At 55.7% G+C, this 20607-nt stretch overlaps 1 protein-coding gene across 4 annotated transcripts in view; it reads left to right on the forward strand.

Annotated features, from left to right (window-relative positions):
• The first annotated feature begins 382 nt into the window (after window positions 1-382).
• The window catches only part of BRD1 (bromodomain containing 1), a 49994-nt gene continuing 29769 nt past the window's right edge, over window positions 383-20607 (forward strand). For 2 of the 4 annotated variants that reach the window (XM_037845357.1, XM_037845358.1), the window contains exons 1-3: window positions 385-631; window positions 1093-1289; window positions 3789-5169. In XM_037845357.1, coding sequence (XP_037701285.1) covers window positions 3803-5169 — 1367 coding nt within the window. In that variant the 5' untranslated portion in view covers window positions 385-631; window positions 1093-1289; window positions 3789-3802. Of the gene's footprint in view, window positions 632-1092; window positions 1290-3788; window positions 5170-20607 lie in introns of all 4 variants that reach the window. The other 2 variants (XR_005218251.1, XM_037845356.1) reach the window with 2 other exon arrangements.

Below are 20607 nucleotides of genomic sequence, written 5' to 3' on the forward strand. Positions count from 1 at the left end.
GTTGCTCCTCCCCTGGTTCTCCCCCAGCCCCCCGTGTGGCGTCCGCTACCTCCCCACCCGCCCACCCGCAACCCCTCACGGCGCCCTCCCACCCTCCCGTCGCCCCTCAGGTCCCCCTCCCCTGGCCGCCCCTCCCCCGGGCCCCCAGCCCCCAGCCCCGCGCGGCGCCCCCTCCCCGCGGCCGTCCGAGTCGCCGAGCCCGCGCGCGTCATGGCGGCGGCCGGGGCGGGGCGGCGGCCGGGGCGGGGCGCGCCTCGCACGCAGCGCGCCGGGCGGAGCGCTCGCCGCATTGTTTGCTTCGCTGGGGAGCGAGCGAGCGGCCCGGCCCGGGCGTCCGAGCCTGCCCCGCGCCCCCCGCCGCCGCCGCCGCCGCCCCGGCCGGGCCTCCCCGCCGGCCTCCCCTGCCGGCCGCCGCCGCCGGCGCCGCGCCAGCCGCCCCCCGAGAGCCCGCGGTCCCCGCGGCCGGGCCCGGAGCCGCCGGCGCCGAGAGGGAGCCCGCGCCCAGGAGCGGCGGCGGGGCCGGGCCTGCGCGGCCGTTGGCGGAGGAGCCGCGGGCGCCATTAGCGCCGCCTCGGCCGCGCCGGCTCCCCGCGCCCGCCCGCCGGGCTCCCGCGGCCGCGGCGCCCCGAAGGTGAGTGGGCCGGGGTCCCCGGGCCGGGCCGCCACCCTCGCTCGCGGGCCGCTCGGGCCTCCGCCGCCGCCCTGGGCCGCGGCCTCTCGCCGGGGTGTTGCGCGGACGCCATGTTTGGCGGCGGCGGCGGCGCGCATTGTCCGCGGGCGGCGGGCCGGGGTCGGGCCGGGCGGGCCGGGGGCGGCGGGGAGGGCCGGGGCTTGGCCGGGGGCGGCGGGAAGAGCCGGGGCCAGGCCGGGCCGGGGGCGCTGCCAGCCCCGAGCGCGGCAGCGGGTGGGACGCGGCGCCGGAGGCCGCGGCCGGGTGGGGGGCCTCGGGGTGGTTGGCGCGGGGAGCCGGGAGGGGTCCGGGGACCGGGGCGCGCAGCCTGGCGGGGCCGGGCCGGGGCTGGCCGAGCGGCTCCCGAAGCGCGCCGGGGCGCGTTATGTAACAGACACTCTCTATTTGTTTCGCCGAGACAGGAAACTCCCTGTTAACAGGGACGTGCTCGCAAGATTCCCCGACGAGCGCCGTTGGCGGCCGCCGCGGACTTGCCGGGCTGTGCTGGGCCGCCTGGGCCGGCGCGCCGCGGCTCCTCCTTCCTGCGGATCCGGGGCTCGGGACGCAATGAGCGCGCACCCCAGCCGGCCTGGGCTTTTTCTTGAGTGACCGTGCCGAGGTATAATTTACCAAATACAACTGTTGGTGGGGTGCCTTTGTTTTGACACGTGTATCCTAGTCCACAAAACCACCCTCTAACCCAAAACATTGCCCCACAGAGCCCCTCCTGCCTGCATCTGTCGTTAGCGCTTGTCACTGCTTGAACTGTGGCTTAGGAGTTCCATATCGCATGGCTACCTGGCCCAGCACCTGCTCGCCGAGCACTGTGCCTGTGATCTTCCCACAGCCCTGCCAGCTGCAGGCTCTTCCTGTTCCCACTTTTCGGGAGAGGCCGCGGAGGCCGGGCAAGTTTAAATGACTTGTCTGAAGCCAGACAGGAAATGAAACGAATTACAAAACCCCAAGCGGGGCATGCTTTGGAGTGACTCTCCCGTGGACTGCTTGGCTTTCCAGGACATGCCGTTCCACCTGGTTGTTTCCCTAGAAGCACACCGGGTGCCTTCCTGGGCCCCTCCCTGCACGGCCGGGGGAGCAGGCTGGAGGCCACACGCTGACCACAGTCAGGGAGGCGCCAGGGCACCCGGTCACCCCGTGCCAGAGGCTGCTGCTGAATGGCCACCTTCACCCGGCCACAGTTATGTCTCGGGTGACAGAGCGGCTGTGGCCATTGAGTCCCAGGCTCAGCTTTTGTTGTAGAAAGGGGTCAGACAGAGTTTATGTTTTGAAGACCCTGTACTTAGACTCCTTTGTGCTTTGCTGTAGAGGAGAAAATTATATGTTTGTTTCGGATCTGGTGAGTAAGCAGCTGTTGCTTCTGCCCCACCTAAGTAATGATCCTGTGCGGCTGTCCCAGTGTGCAGGAGGGTGCCCGCCGTGAAGGCGGTGGCACCAAAGCCAGGGGCCACGCCCAGTGCACCTCAGAAAGGGTTCTGGGCCTGCTGCTCCTCGCGGCATAGGGGCTGGGGTGGCCGTGCCGGTGGCTCAGCAGAAACTCAGGCTTCAGGGGGCCCTGGAGGCCCCTGAGATGTGGGCTGAGTGGGGGTTTGGCTGATCATGATGTCTTCATAGGGAATTCCGGTCTGTTACAACATTAAAGTTGACGAGAGAGAAAGAAAACCACAAGCTGAAGGTTGTATCTTAAAAAGGGCACATAGGATCTGCTGGGACTTCCCTGTAGGACCCGACAGTGTCCACTTACAGAGCAAAACCTCTTTGCGGGCTTTTCCCAGAGCCCGGCTTAGGTCACCGAGAGGCTGTGAGTTCAGGTCCCTCAGGCCCCCTGCCCTCCCGACAGGCTGGGCCGGGTTCTGCGCTGGGGACCTGCGCTCCAGCTTGGCACACTTGTTTGTTAGCCCAGAACTTGTAACAGTCATCTGGCTTCCTCAGTTTCCAGGGAAGATTCCACGTCGTCCTTGTTCCTGGGCGAGACTGCCCTTGAAGTGGCAGTCTTATGGGCACGGGTAGTCTGGCGCCGGAAGGGTCTTCACACAGGTGCCCAGGGCCAGGCCTGTAAGGGAGCACCCCACAAAACTGACGCAGGTGCAGCAGGCCCAGAGCTCTTGGCCACAGGAGCTGGTGGCTTGGGAGCACAGTGGCTCTGCTGGTCTTGAGGAGAGCAGATCCTTGTTAACCCCTGCGGCTGAGCTTTCCGGCCCTGGGGCCAGCACCATCTTTGAGGCACGGGAGACCCTGCCATGGTGGGCTCTTCAGGCTTCTCGGGGAGTCGGCCTTGCTGAGGGGCCAGGCCGTGGTCCTCCAGTAGCAGGAAGAGGACATGGGCTGGGCTCAACCCCTGCAGGCCACCTGGGGCAGAGGGCACCTGGAGCAGGGCTGGTCTGTAGGGGTCACCGTGGAGGCTCCCATGGAGGCTGTGCTGGGGCTTCCCCTTGGGATGCGGCAGTGTACGTGAAGGATGCAAGTCTGGCAGGCAGCGCCCATCAGATAGCTGTCTCCCCCCATCATGTTGTTAGAGTGTGAGGGACTCGTGACTTTGGGTGCACCTCTGCCCCCTTGGGTGCCGTCCTGGGCAGTGTGGGAGAAGGGAAGAGAGGGCAGGGACCCCCATGGCCCTGAGGACTTAGTGGCTGCCAAGCTCGTGTGCCCTGAGGCCGCTGCCTGCTATGAGGATGGTCTAGTGGACCCTGTGCTGACTGGCTGTGGTCCACACCTGCATTGTCCTGGTCTCCGTTGCCTGCTGGCTCAGCCTATGTGGGTGTCGGACAGGCCCTCTTGGCTGCCCGGACGGCTTCTCGCCACACGTGGCCTCTGCAGGGCCACGGCCGGCTGGGCTGTGCTTGCTGCCGCCTATCCTGGCGCCTCTTCCTTCTGGTCCCGGGTTGGCGTGCAGGCCTGGGGCGGACGGGGCCCTTGACGGGCTGTCGCCACGAGACCACAGGTCCGGGGATGTGTGATTTTGCAAACCTCAGACCCATGTGAGTGAATTTTGGGTTGATTTAGCGTGGAGCCACTGCGTCAGGTCTGCTCGGGTGCATCCGTGCTTTCCTCGAGGCTTGCACCACTGCTGCGAGAGTAACCAGGTCTCTGACTCTGCCCGTAGGTGACTGTTGCCAAATGAGGAGGAAAGGACGATGTCATCGAGGACCCGTGGCCAGGCACCCCGCTTCCCCGTGCAGCCTTAAGCACTCCCCGACGCGAGAGACGCTGACGTACGCGCAAGCCCAGAGGATGGTGGAGATCGAGATCGAAGGGCGCCTGCACAGGATCAGCATCTCTGACCCCCTGGAGGTCATCCTGGAGGATGACCTCACCGCCCAGGAGATGAGCGAGTGCAACAGCAACAAGGAGAACAGCGAGCGGCCTCCTGTCTGCCTCAGAACTAAGCGCCACAGAAACAACAGAGTCAGGAAGAAAAGTGAGGCCCTGCCTGGCGCTCCTGGCACGCCCGCCTCCGCCAGCGCACTGCCCGAGCCCAGGGTGCGTGTCGTTGAGTACAGCCCCCCATCCGCCCCCAGGAGGCCCCCCTTGTACTACAAGTTCGTCGAGAAGTCCGCCGAGGAGCTGGACAACGAGGTGGAGTACGACATGGACGAGGAGGACTATGCCTGGCTGGAGATCGTCAACGAGAAGCGCAAGGGCGAGTGTGTCTCGGCCGTGTCCCAGAGCATGTTCGAGTTCCTCATGGACCGATTCGAGAAGGCCTCGCACTGCGAGAACCAGAAGCTGGGTGAGCAGCCGCCGCTCATCGATGAGGACGCCGTGTGCTGCATCTGCATGGACGGCGAGTGCCAGAACAGCAACGTGATCCTCTTCTGCGACCTGTGCAACCTGGCCGTGCACCAGGAGTGCTACGGGGTGCCCTACATCCCCGAGGGCCAGTGGCTGTGCCGGCACTGCCTGCAGGCCCGAGCCAGGCCTGCCGACTGCGTGCTGTGCCCCAACAAGGGCGGGGCCTTCAAAAAGACGGACGACGACCGCTGGGGCCATGTGGTGTGTGCCCTGTGGATCCCCGAGGTCGGCTTTGCCAACACGGTCTTCATCGAGCCCATCGATGGCGTGCGGAACATTCCCCCAGCCAGGTGGAAACTGACGTGCTACCTCTGCAAGCAGAAGGGTGTTGGAGCTTGCATTCAGTGCCACAAAGCAAACTGCTACACAGCATTCCACGTGACATGTGCCCAGAAGGCTGGCCTGTACATGAAGATGGAGCCTGTCCGGGAGCTGGCTGCGGGGGGCACCACCTTCTCGGTCAGGAAGACCGCGTACTGTGACGTCCACACGCCTCCGGGCTGCACGCGGAGGCCCCTGAGCATTTACGGGGATGGCGAGACGAAAAATGGCATCTGCCGGAAAGAGAGTGTGGTCAAAACGGTTAGGTCCACCTCCAAGGTCAGGAAGAAAGCGAAAAAGGCCAAGAAGACGCTAGCCGAGCCCTGCGCGGCCCTGCCCGCCGTGTGCGCCCCTTATATTCCGCCTCAGAGGTGAGTGCCCCTGGCGTTGGGTCAGAGCGGGCTCAGCGTGAGGGCACAGCGGGCGCCTGTGCGGGGCAGGGCCCGAGAACACCCCACCCTCTGCTGCTTCCCGGTCTTCCCCCCGATGCAGTCCTGCTGCTTTGCTATGGTTTTGGTGACACAGATGCGAAAGATTTTTGTCAGACTTGGGTCGACTGCTGCAGTGTCTCAGTGTTCGCAGTGCCTGGCTCATGCTGCGCTCGCTCACCGTCCCGGCCCTGTCGCATTGAGCCCCCCATCCCCACCCATTTACAGTTTTTTTTTTAAAAACAGCTTTTCACGACAGCGAAGGGTGTAAGGGCGGGACCGATGGGATGTGGACCGTGCGTGTGCGTGGGAGCTGTGGCCCCATCTGCCCCGGTGCGGCCATGCGCTGAGATTCCCAGGCTCCCTCTCCTGTCCTGGGGCCATACTCACCCGACTCTGTCCTGTCCCTTGTTGGTCCTTTTTCTCGACCCGAGCCTCTTATTTTTGGTGTGCTTTTTATCCCATTGTCTTTGACAACCTTTACCTTACGGGCGTGAGGTAAGTGGCTGAATGTCCCCTCCCGTGGGTGCAGGTAACGTGGGAGAGCAGACGAGCCTCTTTGAAGACCCTGTGCTCCCCTTGCCTGCCCTGGCCCTGCTGGGCCCCGAGGAGGCCCTGTGTCACCCCGGGGGCACCGTGTGGCAGAAGGGGGCGCTCCCGGGGCAGGCTGCCAGGCGCGTGTTACCTGGGCGAGCGGCTGACGTACAGATAGAGGCGTGTGTTTCTCACCAGCTAAGCAGTTGACACACTCTCAGGATACTTGTACAGTTAAGGATTAGAAGTTGTCTTCTCCATATTGAATGTTAACATTTTGTATTGTTTTCCTGTATGTTTGTGATTTAAGGTAATTCACGCTTGCCAACAGGTTGTGATTAAATGATCTAGTTTGGTTTTAAAATGTCAAGTTACGTGAATCTCAACTGAATAGGTTGTGAGGATGTAGCTGTGTGGTCCACCTCCTAGAACGCTGGTTTTATCCCGAGACAGGGGACACTTACTTTGTGTAAAGAATTAGAAGTTTAAGACTATGTCTGTAAATATTACATAATGTACCTGGTTTTTTCCCCCAAGATGATGATTCTTTTCTTGTTACAGAGCAGTGCATAGTCTGCAGAATCGCTACGTTCAGACAAGCAGAGGGAGTGGGAACTATTCCGGGTCCCTCTCACAGAGGGAGCCAGTGTCCAGACCACAGGGCCTGTCTGCAGGTCACACACTGTCACCCGAGCTCTGCCCGCGAGTCAAGAGGGGTGGGGTTCTATGGGGAGCCTCCGTTTAAAAGGCCTAGGAACCCCAGGCTTACCGACCAGAAGTGTCAAGCGACACAGGAGAAGCTGTGGTCTGCAGTGCTCCCACCTGAGACTGGGGGTGCCCGAGCGCCTGGGGGTGCCGTGGGTGCTGCCACAAGGGAGGGTCTGCGGCCACCGTGCATGTTGGGACGCAGGGACTGGGCTGACCGGGAAGGGAGTGCAGGCTCGGCAGTGGCGCACTGAGGGTGTGGCCTGGCCGCGCGTCCTTCTGCTTCAGGAATAACCGACGTCCACCACTCTTGGCCTCGGACCCTGCCGTCTGGGAGAGGCTCACTCGCCTGGGTCTGCCTGCGGGAGGGTCCTGATCCCCCACCGTGGGCGTCAGGGTGGCTGGCGAGGACTGGGGGCGCCACGGCCACGGTGGGGTGCACGGCCCAGAGGCTCCGTTCTCGGCCCAGCGCTGGCTGAGGGTGTGCATGGCAGGTCTCAGTCGAGGTGCCGGTGGAACCGGGGTGCAGCCTCCTGGTGTGGCAGCCCTGCAGCCGAGACACGGCAGGGGCAGCTTAGCCTTGGTCCGGGATCCTGAAAGCCAGTTGCCCGGGGCAGGCCGGTCAGTGGAGGAGGGACGCGCCATCCGCCTGTGCGGTGGTTTCGGAGATCTCAGAAAAAGAGGATATCCCTTTTTCCCTGGGGAGCGAATAGAGTCTGCTGCAATAGGGCTGGAGAGGGGGGGTGTCGCGAGTGGGGAGTGGTGCAGGGACTGGAGATGCTGTTATAATTTCAGTGGCTTAAAAAATTAAGATTTCAAGTAAAAAGAGAAGCAGGACCAATCAATTCCAGAATCAGATGTGTCCTTAGTGAGAAGAGGGCAGTGTAGTTAACGTTTTAGCATCTGGCATTTTGAAGCCCCGGTAATGCTTGTGATTTCTCTGAGTGGCAGACTGGGGGGCAAGGAGGGGTGCGTGTGGCTGTCCCGCCTGTCCCGGAACTCGCTCGTGGTCGGGGCGGGAGGCATGGCCCTCGCCTGTCTGGTCCCTGTGGGTGGACGTGGGTCAGCGTTGTCCCCGCCTGTCCCGCCTTCCTGCCTGTGGCCCGGTGTGGCCCGCTGCGGCTGTGGTTGTCGACCGGCCCCGAGCCGCTGGGCTGCTGAGCGCTCCCTGCGGGGTGCCCAGGGCCGGGGGTGGTCTGGCCGTCCATGCGGTCGTGGCCCTCGGGTCGCTGGGCGGCTGCGTGGGGACGGGCCGGGTCTCAGGCCTGTGCCCATCTGTTTCCGTGTCTTCCCTCCCTCCCCTGTTCTATCAAAAAACTGTTTCCGACCTATTAAAATTGGGAAAGATAAGAAAAGATGTGTCTAAATGAGAGAAATCTTCTCGTCTCGTAAGAAAAGCCCGTGTTTAGGTGCGCATGGTCTCGGCTCTTTGGGTGGGAATGAGGCCTTTTCCTCTCTCGGGGGCTCTCTGCTTGGTTCCTCCAGTGGCTTGTGGGGGAAGGGGCGAGTCGAGGGGTGCCCAGAGGCGGCGGGGGCAGCTGGAAGGGGAGGAGAGTGGGCTTGTCAACTGTAGCTGACGTGCTGCTCTGGCCTGGCCTCCGGTGGGGTCCGCGCGGCCTGCGGGACCCCTGGGTACGAACCGCCTGATGCAGTCGCCCGAGCAGGGAGCCCCGAGGACCCCTCTTCCCGGGACCTGGCCGTGAGGAGAGACGACCAGAGCACTGGGCTTGTGTTTCGTAGTTCTCTTTCCCCATTTTTCCGACAGTTTATTTTTATTATCTTTACAATGTTTTCCATCTGCCACGGGTCAGGGAAGGAGGAGCCCCGAGCAGGGCCTTCGCGGTGGGGGCGCTGGCCCCAGGGCAGCCCCTGTGGAAGCGGAGGCCGAAGAACAGACTGAGGAGTGTGAGTCGGGGGCTGGGAAGTGGGTTTTGTGTGGAAAAGCAGGCCCCGCAGTGTCGGCCGCGGGACTGGCCAGCGCCTTCCCCCCGTCTTGGGCCAAGGCTGACGCGGCTGGCAGAGGGGCGGGCGGCGCTGTGGGTTCCTAACTCCCGCCCTCTCCCACTGTCCCCTCCATCCCCACCGGCCTCTGTCAGTTCAGGGTGCGGCGCGGCAGTTGCTGAGGTGCCTCCCCCAGTGACCCCTCCTGGCCCGAGTGCGCGAGACGGAGCTGGACGTGCGGCCTGGCAGCGGGCCTCGTGCCACAGACATGGTTTGATGGGAGGAGTCGAGGTGGAGGCCAGGAGTGCCGGGGAGAAGGTCCAGGTGTGAGCAGGGCTGGCTCTGGCCCAGGTCCTGGGCTGCCAGTGTCCCGAGCACGTGGCACCTCCCTTCAGGGGCTTAACCCAGTGACCTCCTTGCCGGACTCTGGCACCCCCAGTGCTGTCCCCGCCGGCTCTGTGAGTCCTCGGGCAGCCACAGCTCGGGAGCGGGGCCTGGTGCGACCAGGGGCTTCCGTCCATGCTGCACTTGTCCGCAGCGGCTCGCTTTGACCCCGTACCCTCACTGAGGGGCCTGCAGAAGCAGTGCCACAGGCCGTGTCCATGGCCGCGCTCTTCTGCCAGCACCCGGGAGTGGGAGACGGGCCGCTTGGGGTGCCCCAGTGCCCACACGTTCTTGGTTGAGTGGCGGGACCAAGGGAGCAGGCGAAGGGAAGAGCTCCCACCGAGGTGCAGGGACAGGGAGCCTTTTATCGTTCTAACTTCTTGTTGGGAAAGAATTTCGAGTTCACAGAACGCTAAAGGAATAAAGAGTCCCTGGAACAGACACGTCCCCTTTTCACGGAATTACCTGCCGTCGACTTGATACCCCATTTGTGTGCTCTCCGCCCCCCCCCGGTCTTGTTTCTGAACCGTTTGTGGGTGACTCGCAGATGTGCTGGTGCTGGTTTCCTCGCCCTGTGCCGGGCCCGTCCCCTCTGCGGTCACTGTTGTTGGTTCTCCCTGCGTCTGGTGGGCAGTCCGGGGCGACTCTTGAGGACAGTGTGGTGTCCCGCTCCTCCTCCAGCCTGGGGGCTGCTCTGCCCTGTCCGAGCCACGGTGGGCCGTGAGCTGGCGTTCAGGACGCAGGCACTGGCGTGGAGGTCTGCAGGCGGGCAGGCAGGGCCTGGGATACCTGGGCAGCTGCTTCCCCCCAGCATGCAGGGTCGGGGGTCGGGTGAGCAGTCCGGTGGGATTTACAGGAGTGGGCGCTCCAGGCCGGGCTGTCACTGTTGGAAACAGTGGGTGCGTGTGGCTCGTTTCAAGGTCTGCACAGCGGGCGAGGGGCATGGACCTGTCAAAAGTGGGGGTCCGGTGGGCGCACAGCACCCACAGTCTGGGGTTGGCTGGGGGAGGCACCTGGCCCCCTGCTTCCCCCACTCGTGTGGCCGGGAGGCCCGGGGATGGTGCAGAAGCGTCTGGGGGCCATTCCTGGGCTTTTCAGCCCCTGGGTCCCCAAATCTCACTGTTGACACCTTGCAGGAGAAGAACTGCGAATCTGACCAGTAGCTGTCGCAAACCTGAGCCGGAGCTGCCACAGAGATGCCACCTGCCCAGGGGAGCCTGGGAAGAAGTCGGCGCATCCCTGATGTTTCCGGGCAGGGCCTTGCTGTCAGAGGCCCCGTGCAGGCAGAAGTTATCTCCCAAGTGGCATTGTTTTCACTTTTTCTTGACTTTTGTATGAAAAGTTAAATTAAAAAAAAAAAAAAAAGGAAAAACCCAGAGACTAAGAAGTGCTCAGCATTGTCAGGCAAAACTATTTTCTTTAAAGAAGCAAAATGTTCTGTAAACAGAAGTCGCCCTAGGGGTTCTCCAAGTTGCATTAGCCCACCCACTTTCTTGGAGGCTACCATTTGTGCTAGTTTGCATATACATGGGCATGTGCCTGCAGGCACGTACATGGACCCACGTATATGCAGGCACATGGGCACACAAGCATGCGCACACAGAGACACCTGGGCCCGCACACTTGCACACATGCATATGTGGGCACACAGGTACACACACAGACCCACATGCACATGCAGGCACACAGGTGCACATGAGCACATGCACATGGGTACATCTGGGCATGCGTGCATGCACACAGGCATATGTGGGCCCACAAGCACGCACACAGACCCAGAGGCACGCACATGGGTACACCCAGGAGTATGCACACACACACACACACAGGCACACACCAGCTGGTACGCTCTGTGTTCTGAAACACCTTTCCGTGGTGCCATTGTGCTGCCCGTCAGTGAGCGGCTTGCTGTTCTCTGCCAGCCTGGTATTGAGGCTGTCGTCTTTGGAAACACTCTGTGACTGGAGCCCTGTGACTGGCTTCGGCCGGCCCTGCACCTGCCCGTCTCCCCGCCGGCAGCTCTTGGCCGGTCTGAAGCACACCTCGGCTGTACCTGTCAACCTTTGCATGGCAGGAGGTTCTAGGAGCATAGCTGTGATCTCCTAGCGTCCTGATAAACTGAAGCTTGATGGTCCAGTGTAGTCAGACGTAATCTTCTCCTGGGTGTGCATCCTGCATCTGGTTTAAGAAGTCCTGATGCTGAGGTCACAGCTTTCCGCTGTATTTTCTCCAGAAGGCTTTAGTCCCCCTGGTATTGACGTTTAGGGGTGGGGTGGGGTTTGATTTTATTTTCCAGGATCGCTTTGCCTGCCGGTTTGTGGGGCTGCTGTGCCGAGCCGTGTCAGGGTGCCGGGCGGGGATCCCCAGCTCCTCAGAATGGCCCCGGCCGACTTGCGCCTTCATGCTGCTGCTGTCTGCAGCGTGCCAGAAGCTTTTCATGCTCTGTGACACGTCTTACGGGGCTGTGGGTAGTCGCCGTGACTCCTGCGTTCCTTTCAGGAGTTCTGACCTCCGTACCTTGGTGGCGTTGTCTAAACATGAACAGACCTACCTCCTGGCTCCCGGGGCTTGTCTTCTGAGTTCCGGAGGGGTGGGTGAGGGGGCTGTGGGTGAGGCCAGAGGCCCTAGGGTGGCGGTGCGTGGGGGTGGCCCCCGGAGAGGCGGGGCCTTGCCACCGTGCTGATGGGTTCTGCCCGGCAGGTCCCTCCCGTGGCTTCTCCTCTTGGTCTATTTCCAGGTCGGGTTTCCAGTCGGCGGCTTCTCGGGTCTCGTCACCCAGTGCGCGCCCAGAAGCCACCTGTGTGCTCCTTACGGAGAACCATCTGGTATCGGATCACACGCTCTGTGCGCAGCTGGTGTTGATTTCTCAATCCCTGGGGAACGTTAACATTTCACTAAGTCCCACAGTTTTTGCCATAAAAATCTGTGAGGTTTATTTCTAGGTAACTTATTTTGTTAGTGTTAGAAATAATGTGTTTTTTAGTTGTCATTTTCTTAGATTGCTGTGAGATACAGATTTACTCGGAGTGCCTCTGTGGACAGTGTCATCTGTGGCCGAGGACAGCGTGGGTGGACTTTCCCAGCCCTTCCACGCTGCGTCGACAAGCACCCTCGGTCCCAAGCGGGCTGGAGGGGTGCTGTGGCTGGCTGTTGGCCAGAAGATTTTCACAGATACTCATTCTTATTAGGGAAGACCCTTTTTTTTTTCTGCCCTACAAATAGGTTTTTTTTTTTTCAGTTTCATTGAGATATATTCACACCTCTTACAGTCTGCATAGTCATTGGTTCACAGAACCATCACAGTTGTGTAGTTGTCACCACAATGCAAATAGTTTTTAATATTAAAGATTTCTAATTGTTTGACTGGTTTGCCACGTGTTTGAGAGGAATGTTTTATTTACTCTGTTACGATTACAGATTTTAATATTTTTTTAACTGGTGATACGTGACACATACCACATAATGCACGTTCCTTCCCTGAACGTAACGTGTACCCCATATGTAACGTGTGTGCCCTGCATGTACATTATGAAGCCAAGTAAAACCTAGATGTGCACCAACCCCCTGAGTTTACCTGTGGGCCCCTGTTCCATTCCCTGCTTCTCCGTCTGGTGGGAAAATTTTACCAGTTTCTGCTTTGTTTTGCATTGCTTTAATAGTTTTTTCAATGGCTTTATTTAGGCTTCATTCATGTATCATGTAATTCACTTATTCAGCATCCACATCCTGTTGGTTTGTGGTGTCTGTGAGTTGTGCATCCTTCGCCACAGTCCACTGGAGCACATTCCCACTGCCCCAGAAGGACGTTCCGCAGCCCTGGGCCCTGCTGCACCTTCTCCCTCTGGGTGAGCCCGTCTGGGCCTCTCACAGGAGTGGAGTCAACCGCTCCTGGTCTCCTGTGGGTCGCTGTGTCATGCTGCGTATCAGATCATTCCTTCCGTGTCCTGCCTGCCCGTCTTGGTGGATACTGGCCCCAGCCTTTTGGTGTCGTGAGTAACTACGCACTGACTGTCATCCGCGGGCAGCTCGTACATGGATGTGTCCTCGTTTCCTGCGGTATCTTCCTGGGCATGGAGCTGCTGGGAGTGAGGCTGCTCTGGTCCCATCAGCCGGGGTCGGGTGCATTTCTGCTCTTTTTTTTTTTTTTTTTTTGAAATAAATTCAAAGTTATAGGAACAGTTGCAAAAACAATACTAACCCCATACAAAGAATTCCATCATACCCTGACCCCCCCTCACTTGATAGCTCAATCCACCAACCTTAACATGCTGTCACATCGCTATTTCTTTCCCTCCCTCCCTCCCTATCCATCATCTATTGCTCTGTTTTCTCAACATATGAGCGCTAGCTGCACACATCCTTGAACATACACTATAATTCACATATGCACTTCCCATGAACAAGAACATTCTTTTATGCAATCCCATTAAGCGCAGCTAAGAAGTACAAGAGATTCAACAATGATACAAAACTTACATTCTATATTTCCTTTTCTTTATATCTCAACTGTGTCCCTTTGAGCCTCCTCTCCTCCATCCTCATATCCCATCCAGGGTCATCCTTGGCATTCAGTTGTCATCTATTTAGACTGTCTTTTTTTTTTTTTTTTTCCCTCAATTGTGGAAACATATATACAGCATAAATCTTCCCATTCCACCCCTCTCTAGCCTTCCATTAGTGGGATTAATCACATTTAGAATGTTGTAATGCTCTTTCCCATCATCCATTACTAGAAATTTCCCTTCACCTCAAACAGCAACCCTACGCTCATTTCTTAACTCCCCATTGCCCCTTCCCCTATTTTTCTTAACCCAAACTCTACTTTTCATCTCTATGGTTATATTCTCTGATAATTTCTTTGTGTTTGCTGTGGGGGTTAAAATTAACCTCTTAAATCCATAACAATCTTGTTTTTCTTTGATACCACCTTCACTTCAATACGACACGTAAACTATGTTCTTATACTTCTCCATTCCCCTACCTTTATATAGTTGTTTAAAATTACATATTTTACATTGAGTTCAAAACCACTGATTTGTCATTAGAGTTTGTGTAATTTATATCATGTAGGAAGTGAATAGTGGAGTTACAGTTCAAAAATTATTGACTTCTATTTGTTTCCACTGTGGTTGGAGAATGTGCTTTGAGTATGTTCATTTTTTTTTTTTTTTTTAATTTCTTGAGGCTTGTTTTATGTCCCAGCTTATGGTCCCTTCTGGAGAAAGATCCGTGATCACTAGAGAAAAATGAGTGTCCTGGTGCTTTGGGATGTAACGTATTATAAATGTCTGTTAAAATTCTCTGTATCTCTTTCTCCTTTCTTTGTCCCTCTGTTGGTAGGGCTCCCTTTAGAATCTGAAGTAGGGCAGGTCTTTTATTGGCAAACTCTCTCAGCATTTGTTTGTCTGTGAAAAATTTAAGCTCTCCCTCGAATTTGAAGGAGAGTTTTGCTGGATAAAGTATTCTTGGTTGGAAATTTTTCTCAGAATTTTGAATATGTCATGCCACTGCCTTCTTGCATCCATGGTGGCCGCTGAGTAGTCACAACTTAGTCTTATGTTGTTTCCTTTGTATGTGGTGAATTGCTTTTCTCTTGCTGCTTTCAGAACTTGCTCCTTCTCTTCAGTATTTGAGTCTGATCAGAATATGTCTTTGGGTGAGTTTATTTGGATTTATTCTATTCGGAGTTCGCTGGGCATTTATGCTTTGTGTATTTATATTGTGTAGAAGGTTTGGGAAGTTTTCCCCAACAGTTTCTTTGAATACTCTTTCTAGACCTTTACCCTTCTCTTCCCCTTCTGGGACACCAATGAGTCTTAAGTTTGGACGTTTTATTTTATCTGTCGTTTCCCTGAGATCCATTTTGATTTTTTCGATTTGTTTCTTCATTCTTTCTTTTGTTCTTTCATTTTTTGTTCTGTGGACTTCTAGGACACTGAGATGTTGTTCTCCTTCCTCTAGTCTTGTATTGTGAATATCCAGAGTCTTTTTAATTTGGCCAACAGTTTCTTTTATTTCCATAAGATCTATTTTTTTATTTACTCTTGCAATGTCTTCTTTATGCTCTTCTAGGGTCTTCTTTATGTCGCTTATATCCTGGGCCATGGTCTTTTTGATGTCCTTTAAATCCTTTGCCATGTTTTCATTCCTCGATGGTATTTCTTTGATTAATTCTGCGAGGAATTTGGTTTCTTCTGATAATTTGATTTGTGTGTTTGGAGTTGGATTCTCCATATCGTCTGGTTTTATCATACGCATTGAGATTTTCTGTTGTTTTTGGCCTCTTGGCATTTGCTCTGCTCTAGAGGGTTCTTTCAATTTGTAAAAAAAAAAAAACCTATCTAATTTTTCAGAAACACTGTTCGGTGACATACACTTTCTCTAACTAAGCAGCAGATGGCGTCTGTGAGTCACCTATATCTCGCAAGTCAGTTCTCAACCCTGTCCCCGCGGTGTGTGGGGAAATGATTCTTGTGGGGTCCAGCCGGAGAACTCAGCCTGGGTGTGTTGCTGGAGCCGTCCACCCTGAATGCGGGGCGCTTGTACGGGTGGCCAGGGAGGAAGGGCAGCCTCAATATTCAAATACCCCCAGTTCCCGGAGATTCAAGGCTGCCGCAAGAGTCCAAGCCTTCGTTTCATTTCAGCCCCAGCCCCTCTCTCTCACTGTCCCACAAACCACCGGACTTGGCGTAGTGTCCCTGAGATCTCTGAGCGGGTCCCCCTGCCCAGCCGCGATCCTCCAGGACCTCTGCCGAGGGAATGCCATGCTACATCACCAGTGCGCGCTGTCCCTCAAGGGCAGCCCCGGGCCTCCGGGCCGAGCCGGCTCGCTTTCAGCCTGATGCAAAGATGGCCGAACGGGGCATCTCCACACCCCCCTCCTTGCACAGTTCCTCCTTCCCAGCTCCGGGACAACTGGTGCGACTCTGGGCTGTGGGCACGGCCCCAGGCAGGAGTTTATGCAGCCCTCCCGGGAGCGAGCTGCTAGCTGCGGGGTTTCATTCGGCTTCTGGCTCTTCCCTCCGTTCCCCCAGCCCCAGGGATATCTGCAGTGGGCTATCTTCCAGGCCAGACACCGAGAGGCCGGCCCAGCCCCCTCTTGCTGTGTTTTACTGCATGGTTCCCACGATCGCACCTGCAGCCACTCCTGGGTTTTTCCCTTTTTTTTTTTTTTTTATTGCAAGAGCCTGTCGGTCTCCAAATGCCAAACCCTGGCTTCCCCAGATTGCCGCATGGCTGCGGGACTTCCAGCCAGCTTACTCACTTGTTTCAGAATGCAGACTCCCGGTTTCACCAAGTATACAGCCCCTGGGAACTAGCAGATCTCGTCCAGCTGGCACATCGCTGTAACCGGTATTCTGGGTCACACTCTGGTCCTTATCTAGTGTTTTCCACGGAGGTGTTCCTTAGCCCTGTCTCACCTAACCGCCATCCTGGTTGCTCCCTCTGCCCTTTCTGATTCCAGCTGTTCCAGTTGTGTGACGTGCCTCATTGTGGTTTTTTTTTTTTTCCATTTGAAAAGTTGTACAGAAGAATCAGGTAGAAACCAGAGAGTCCGCAGCCCCCCATGGTTAAGAGCTTGCACTGGTGTGGCCCTTTGCCCCAGCTGACAGATTGTTATACATGGGCTGTTATGTACCGTCCAGGGTTTACCCTAGGGTGCACTTTTCTTGTCCTTCGATTTTAAAAAGCTTTTATTCTAGAAACTGTTCACAGCCTGAAACTACCCCCCTTGGAGCACATTCCAGTTTGTAATTCAGTGGCGCTGACGGCATCGCTGTGGTGCTAGTTTGCATTTCCCTGGTGGCTGATGATGTTGCACATCTTTTTATGTGCTTTCTGCCCACGTCTGCATCTTTGGAGAAATGTCCATTCAAATCCTTTGCCTGTGTTTTTCCTCACGTTCTTCATTGTCTTATTGTTGCTTCTGAGGGTTCTTTATAGATTCTGGCGACTGGACCTTCATCCATGATGTGCAGATATTTTCTCCTGTTCACTGTGTCGTTCCACTTTGTTGACGGCGTCCTTCGTGGTGCAGAAGTTTGTGCTTGTGATGAAGTCTAATTTCTCTGTTTTTCCTTTGGTTGCTTGTGCTGTGGGTGTAAGAAGGCTCTGCCCGACCAGTCTCATGGGGCTTTGTTGCTGCCATGGGCCCCAAACAGCGGCTGCCTCTGCAGCAGGGATTAGCTCCTGCCTCCTGGCAGCAGACACATGGGGTCTGCCCCAGGCTCGTGTTATCTTTATGACACGTGTGCTGTGCGCGAGGGCCCCTGCTGGGTGTGGTGCGTCTTCACCGTGGCCAGGTAAGGCTGGTGGTTCCGCAGCCGCCCTGGGTTCACCCTCCCACTAGAGCGGGGCACACCCCAACCTTGTGTCCTTGGCATGCTGTTCTCAGACTGCCGAGCGGGCCACTGGAGTGGTCTCAGACGGGTCACCCCATGTCTGAATTTGCATTTCCCTGGTGGCAGAGGCAGCGCCTACATGCCGTGTGGTCACTGCTGCGGTGTCCCCTTGGTGGAGAGCCTGCCCACGAAGGCCGTGTGGTTTCTCTGGGGTCTGTGGCTCGGGTGTGGGGGAAGGGCTGGTTCTGCTGTCGCCCAGGCCACCCTGGGCCCCGGTCCTCGTCTGCAGGGTCATGTGTCACAGAGAAGCAGCCGCCTCAGTCGAGCGGGGCCTTTCGACTACGCTTGCCTGTATGGTTAGTGCTTACGTCTGGTTTGAATAACCCTTTGCTGCCCCGGGTCACAGGGTTTCTTTTTGCTCTTTCTTCTGGAAGCTTTAGTCTGCCCCCATGCTGAGCTGCACCTCCACCCCTGCCCCCGCCCTCCAGTCAGCTTGCCCCTTGTGGGGCAGGGTCTTGGCTGGAACAGACCCAGTACCCAGGAAGTACTCAGCAGCAAATCGTGGCGCAGGTGTCTCGCTGCACCTGGAAAGGGTTTCCCGTGGGAGCGAGATGCCGCTGCATCGCTGAGTCTGGGCAGCCGTTGGTTGTGGCGTCATTGAGCAGCTTCTCCTTTCCCTGAAAGCTGAGCCTACTGCTCCCAGCACTGGTCATGTTTCCCCGGGGAGCAGGTGTTTCTTGGGGTTCCACGGGCTCTGCCCTGAGCCCCTCACCTCCTGCCACTTTGTCGGCAGCTCCATGTCTGCCAGGCAGTGCTGCCCCTCGCGCCTCTTGGGGAAAGCTTTTTCTTAAAGCCGTCTGGGAGTGTGGAAATCACGGGGAGTCTCAGCTCAGCCTGGAGATGGTTTGTCGTGCTCTTTTGTCTTTCCCCGTGAGTGTCTCTACTTACTCGTCGCCCCTGGAGGTCATGCCGTGGTCCTTCCTGGGGTTGGGGCCTCCTGTTGCTTGCAGCTGCTTTTCTCCGTCGAGACCACGGGCTCTATTTGTAGGTGTCCTGGTATCCAAAGCCCCCTGCGTTCCTGGAGCATGCCCACCATGGTCAGGAGTGTGACATCATCTTCTCCCTTGATGGATTCGGTTTGCTCTGTTTCACAATTTTTGCGTGTATGTTTTTAAGTGAGTTTGAGCTTTAACTTTTCCTTTTTGTCCACTGCCTCATTAAATGAGCTAAGATGCAGTTCTCTCTGTCCTCTCCAAAAGTTGGTGTTCCAGTTTGCTAGTGCTGCCATTGTGCAAAATACCAGAGGTGGATTGCTTTTATAAAGGGGATTTATTCAGTTACAAATTTACAGTTCTAAGGCCATAAAAGTGTCCAAACCAAGACATCAACAAGAAGATGCCTTCACTGAAGAAAGGCTGATGGCGTCCAGAACACCTCTGTCAGCTGGGAAGGCACGTGGCTGGCGTCTGCTGGTCCTGGGTTGTGTTCCAGCTCCTTTCTCAGCTCCTGTGCATTCTTGGTTCTTTCTCCCTGGACCTTTCTCTGGAAGCACCTGCGGGTCCTGTCTTAGCATATCCTGGGGCAAACTCTGGGCGTCATCTTGTAGCTAAACATCCTTCTGTCTGCACCTCCAGCATCTCTAAGTGTCATTGTCAGCCAGCGTCTGGGCCTGTGTGGCTCTTCTTAAAGGACACCAGTAAACTAATCAAGACCTACCCTGAATGGGCGGGGCCAAATCTCCATGGAAATAATCTAATCAAAATTATCCCACAGGATTGGATCATGGCTTGTTCTCAGGGGACATAATGTATCCAAACTGGCACAGTTGGTATAATATTGGTCACATAACTTTTTAATGTTAGACCTCTTCTGAAAAATCTTTTCCTTTTCTTTGGGTATGGGAAATTTTTAAACTATTGGTTCAGTTTAAAAAATAATTATTATATGGGTGTATGTAGGCTTTTATCTCCACAAATGAATTTTGGAAAGTTGTATTTTTGTACAGATTTTGTTTTACATCAAAGTTTTCAAATTTATTGGCATGAGGTGATCAAAATGCTCATTCTTGGTTGGATTTCTCTTTTATTTGTTTATTTTATTCCTAACTTTGTTTGTGTCTTCTCTTTTACTTGTTCAGCATTTCCCCATGTTTGTTTATTAATTAGTCTTTCCAAAGAACAAAGTTTTGGTTTGTTGAGGCTTCTTGTCTCCTCTTTCATTGCTTTTTGCTCTTCTTTGTCTTTTGCTTTGTCTGCTTTTCTCAGGTCAGCCTTCCCCTTCCGGGTAGAAGCTTCCCGGACGAGCACTTTCCCTCAGGCAGCTGCTCTTTGGCTCTTCCTCTGGCCTTTATTCTTTCTCTCTTTCCTTTTCTTATTGCGATAAAATATAGACGACATAAAAATCATTTTAACCGTTTTTAAGTTAACCATTTCTATGATAAGTACACTAACAATATTGAGTAACTTTCATCACTATTTCCAGAACATTTTTATCATCCCACACAGAGACTTAACTCCTTAACTGATGACTCCCGTCCCCACCAACAATTCTAACCCCTAATTCTGATGGTCTCTTTGAATTTGCTTATTGTAAGTATTTTATGTAAGAGAAATCCTACAATGTTTATCCTTTTGTGTCTGGTTACTTTCACTCAACATGATGTCTTAAGGGTTCATCCATGTTGTTGCCTGTACCAGCACTTCACTTGTTTTTATAGCTTGTTCCGGTTTGCTGAAGCTGCCATTATGCAAAATACCAGAAATGGATCGGCTTTTATAAAGGGGATTTATTCAGTTACAAATTTACAGTTCTGAGAATATCTTCACTGAAGAAAGGCTGATGGCGTCCGTCCGGGACACCTCTATCGGCTGGGAAGGCACGTGGCTGGCGCTGCTGGTCCTTTGCTCCTGGGTTCTGGTTTCAAAATGGTTTTCTCCACAATTGTCTCTGGGCTTCTGTCTCTCTTAGCCTCTCTCTCTCAGCTCCTGTGCATATTTGCTTGGCCTCCCAGGGTGTTTCTCTCTAAATGTCTAGGGGTCTTCTCTTAGCTTCTCCAGGGCAAGCTCTGGGCTTCATCTCTTACCTTAGCATCTCCAGACCTCCTTCTGGAGCAACTCCAAGTGTCCCCAAGCCTCAGCTTTCAATGGCCGTCTCCAGACTGTCTCAGCTTCTCTTGGGCCATTCTGTCCTCTCTCCTCTCTGTGTGAGCTCTGTTTAAAGGACTTCAGTGACTAATTAGGTCCCACGCTGAGTGGGTGGGGTCCACACCTCCAAGGAAATAATCATTTCCTTAGAGCTTCCACCCTAACCAACAGACTAGTCTTCTTCCACGGGATTGCAGTAAAGAGCGTGGCTTTTCTGGGGAACATAATGTGTCCAAATTGGCACACAGCTGAATGATGCTCCGTTGTGCGGATGGACCACGTTTGGTTTATCCATTCGTCTGTGGATGGGCACGTTGTGGTCTCTGAAAGAT

Source organism: Choloepus didactylus, chromosome 8 (genome assembly GCF_015220235.1).
Source record: "Choloepus didactylus isolate mChoDid1 chromosome 8, mChoDid1.pri, whole genome shotgun sequence".
Taxonomy (NCBI): domain Eukaryota; kingdom Metazoa; phylum Chordata; class Mammalia; order Pilosa; family Megalonychidae; genus Choloepus; species Choloepus didactylus.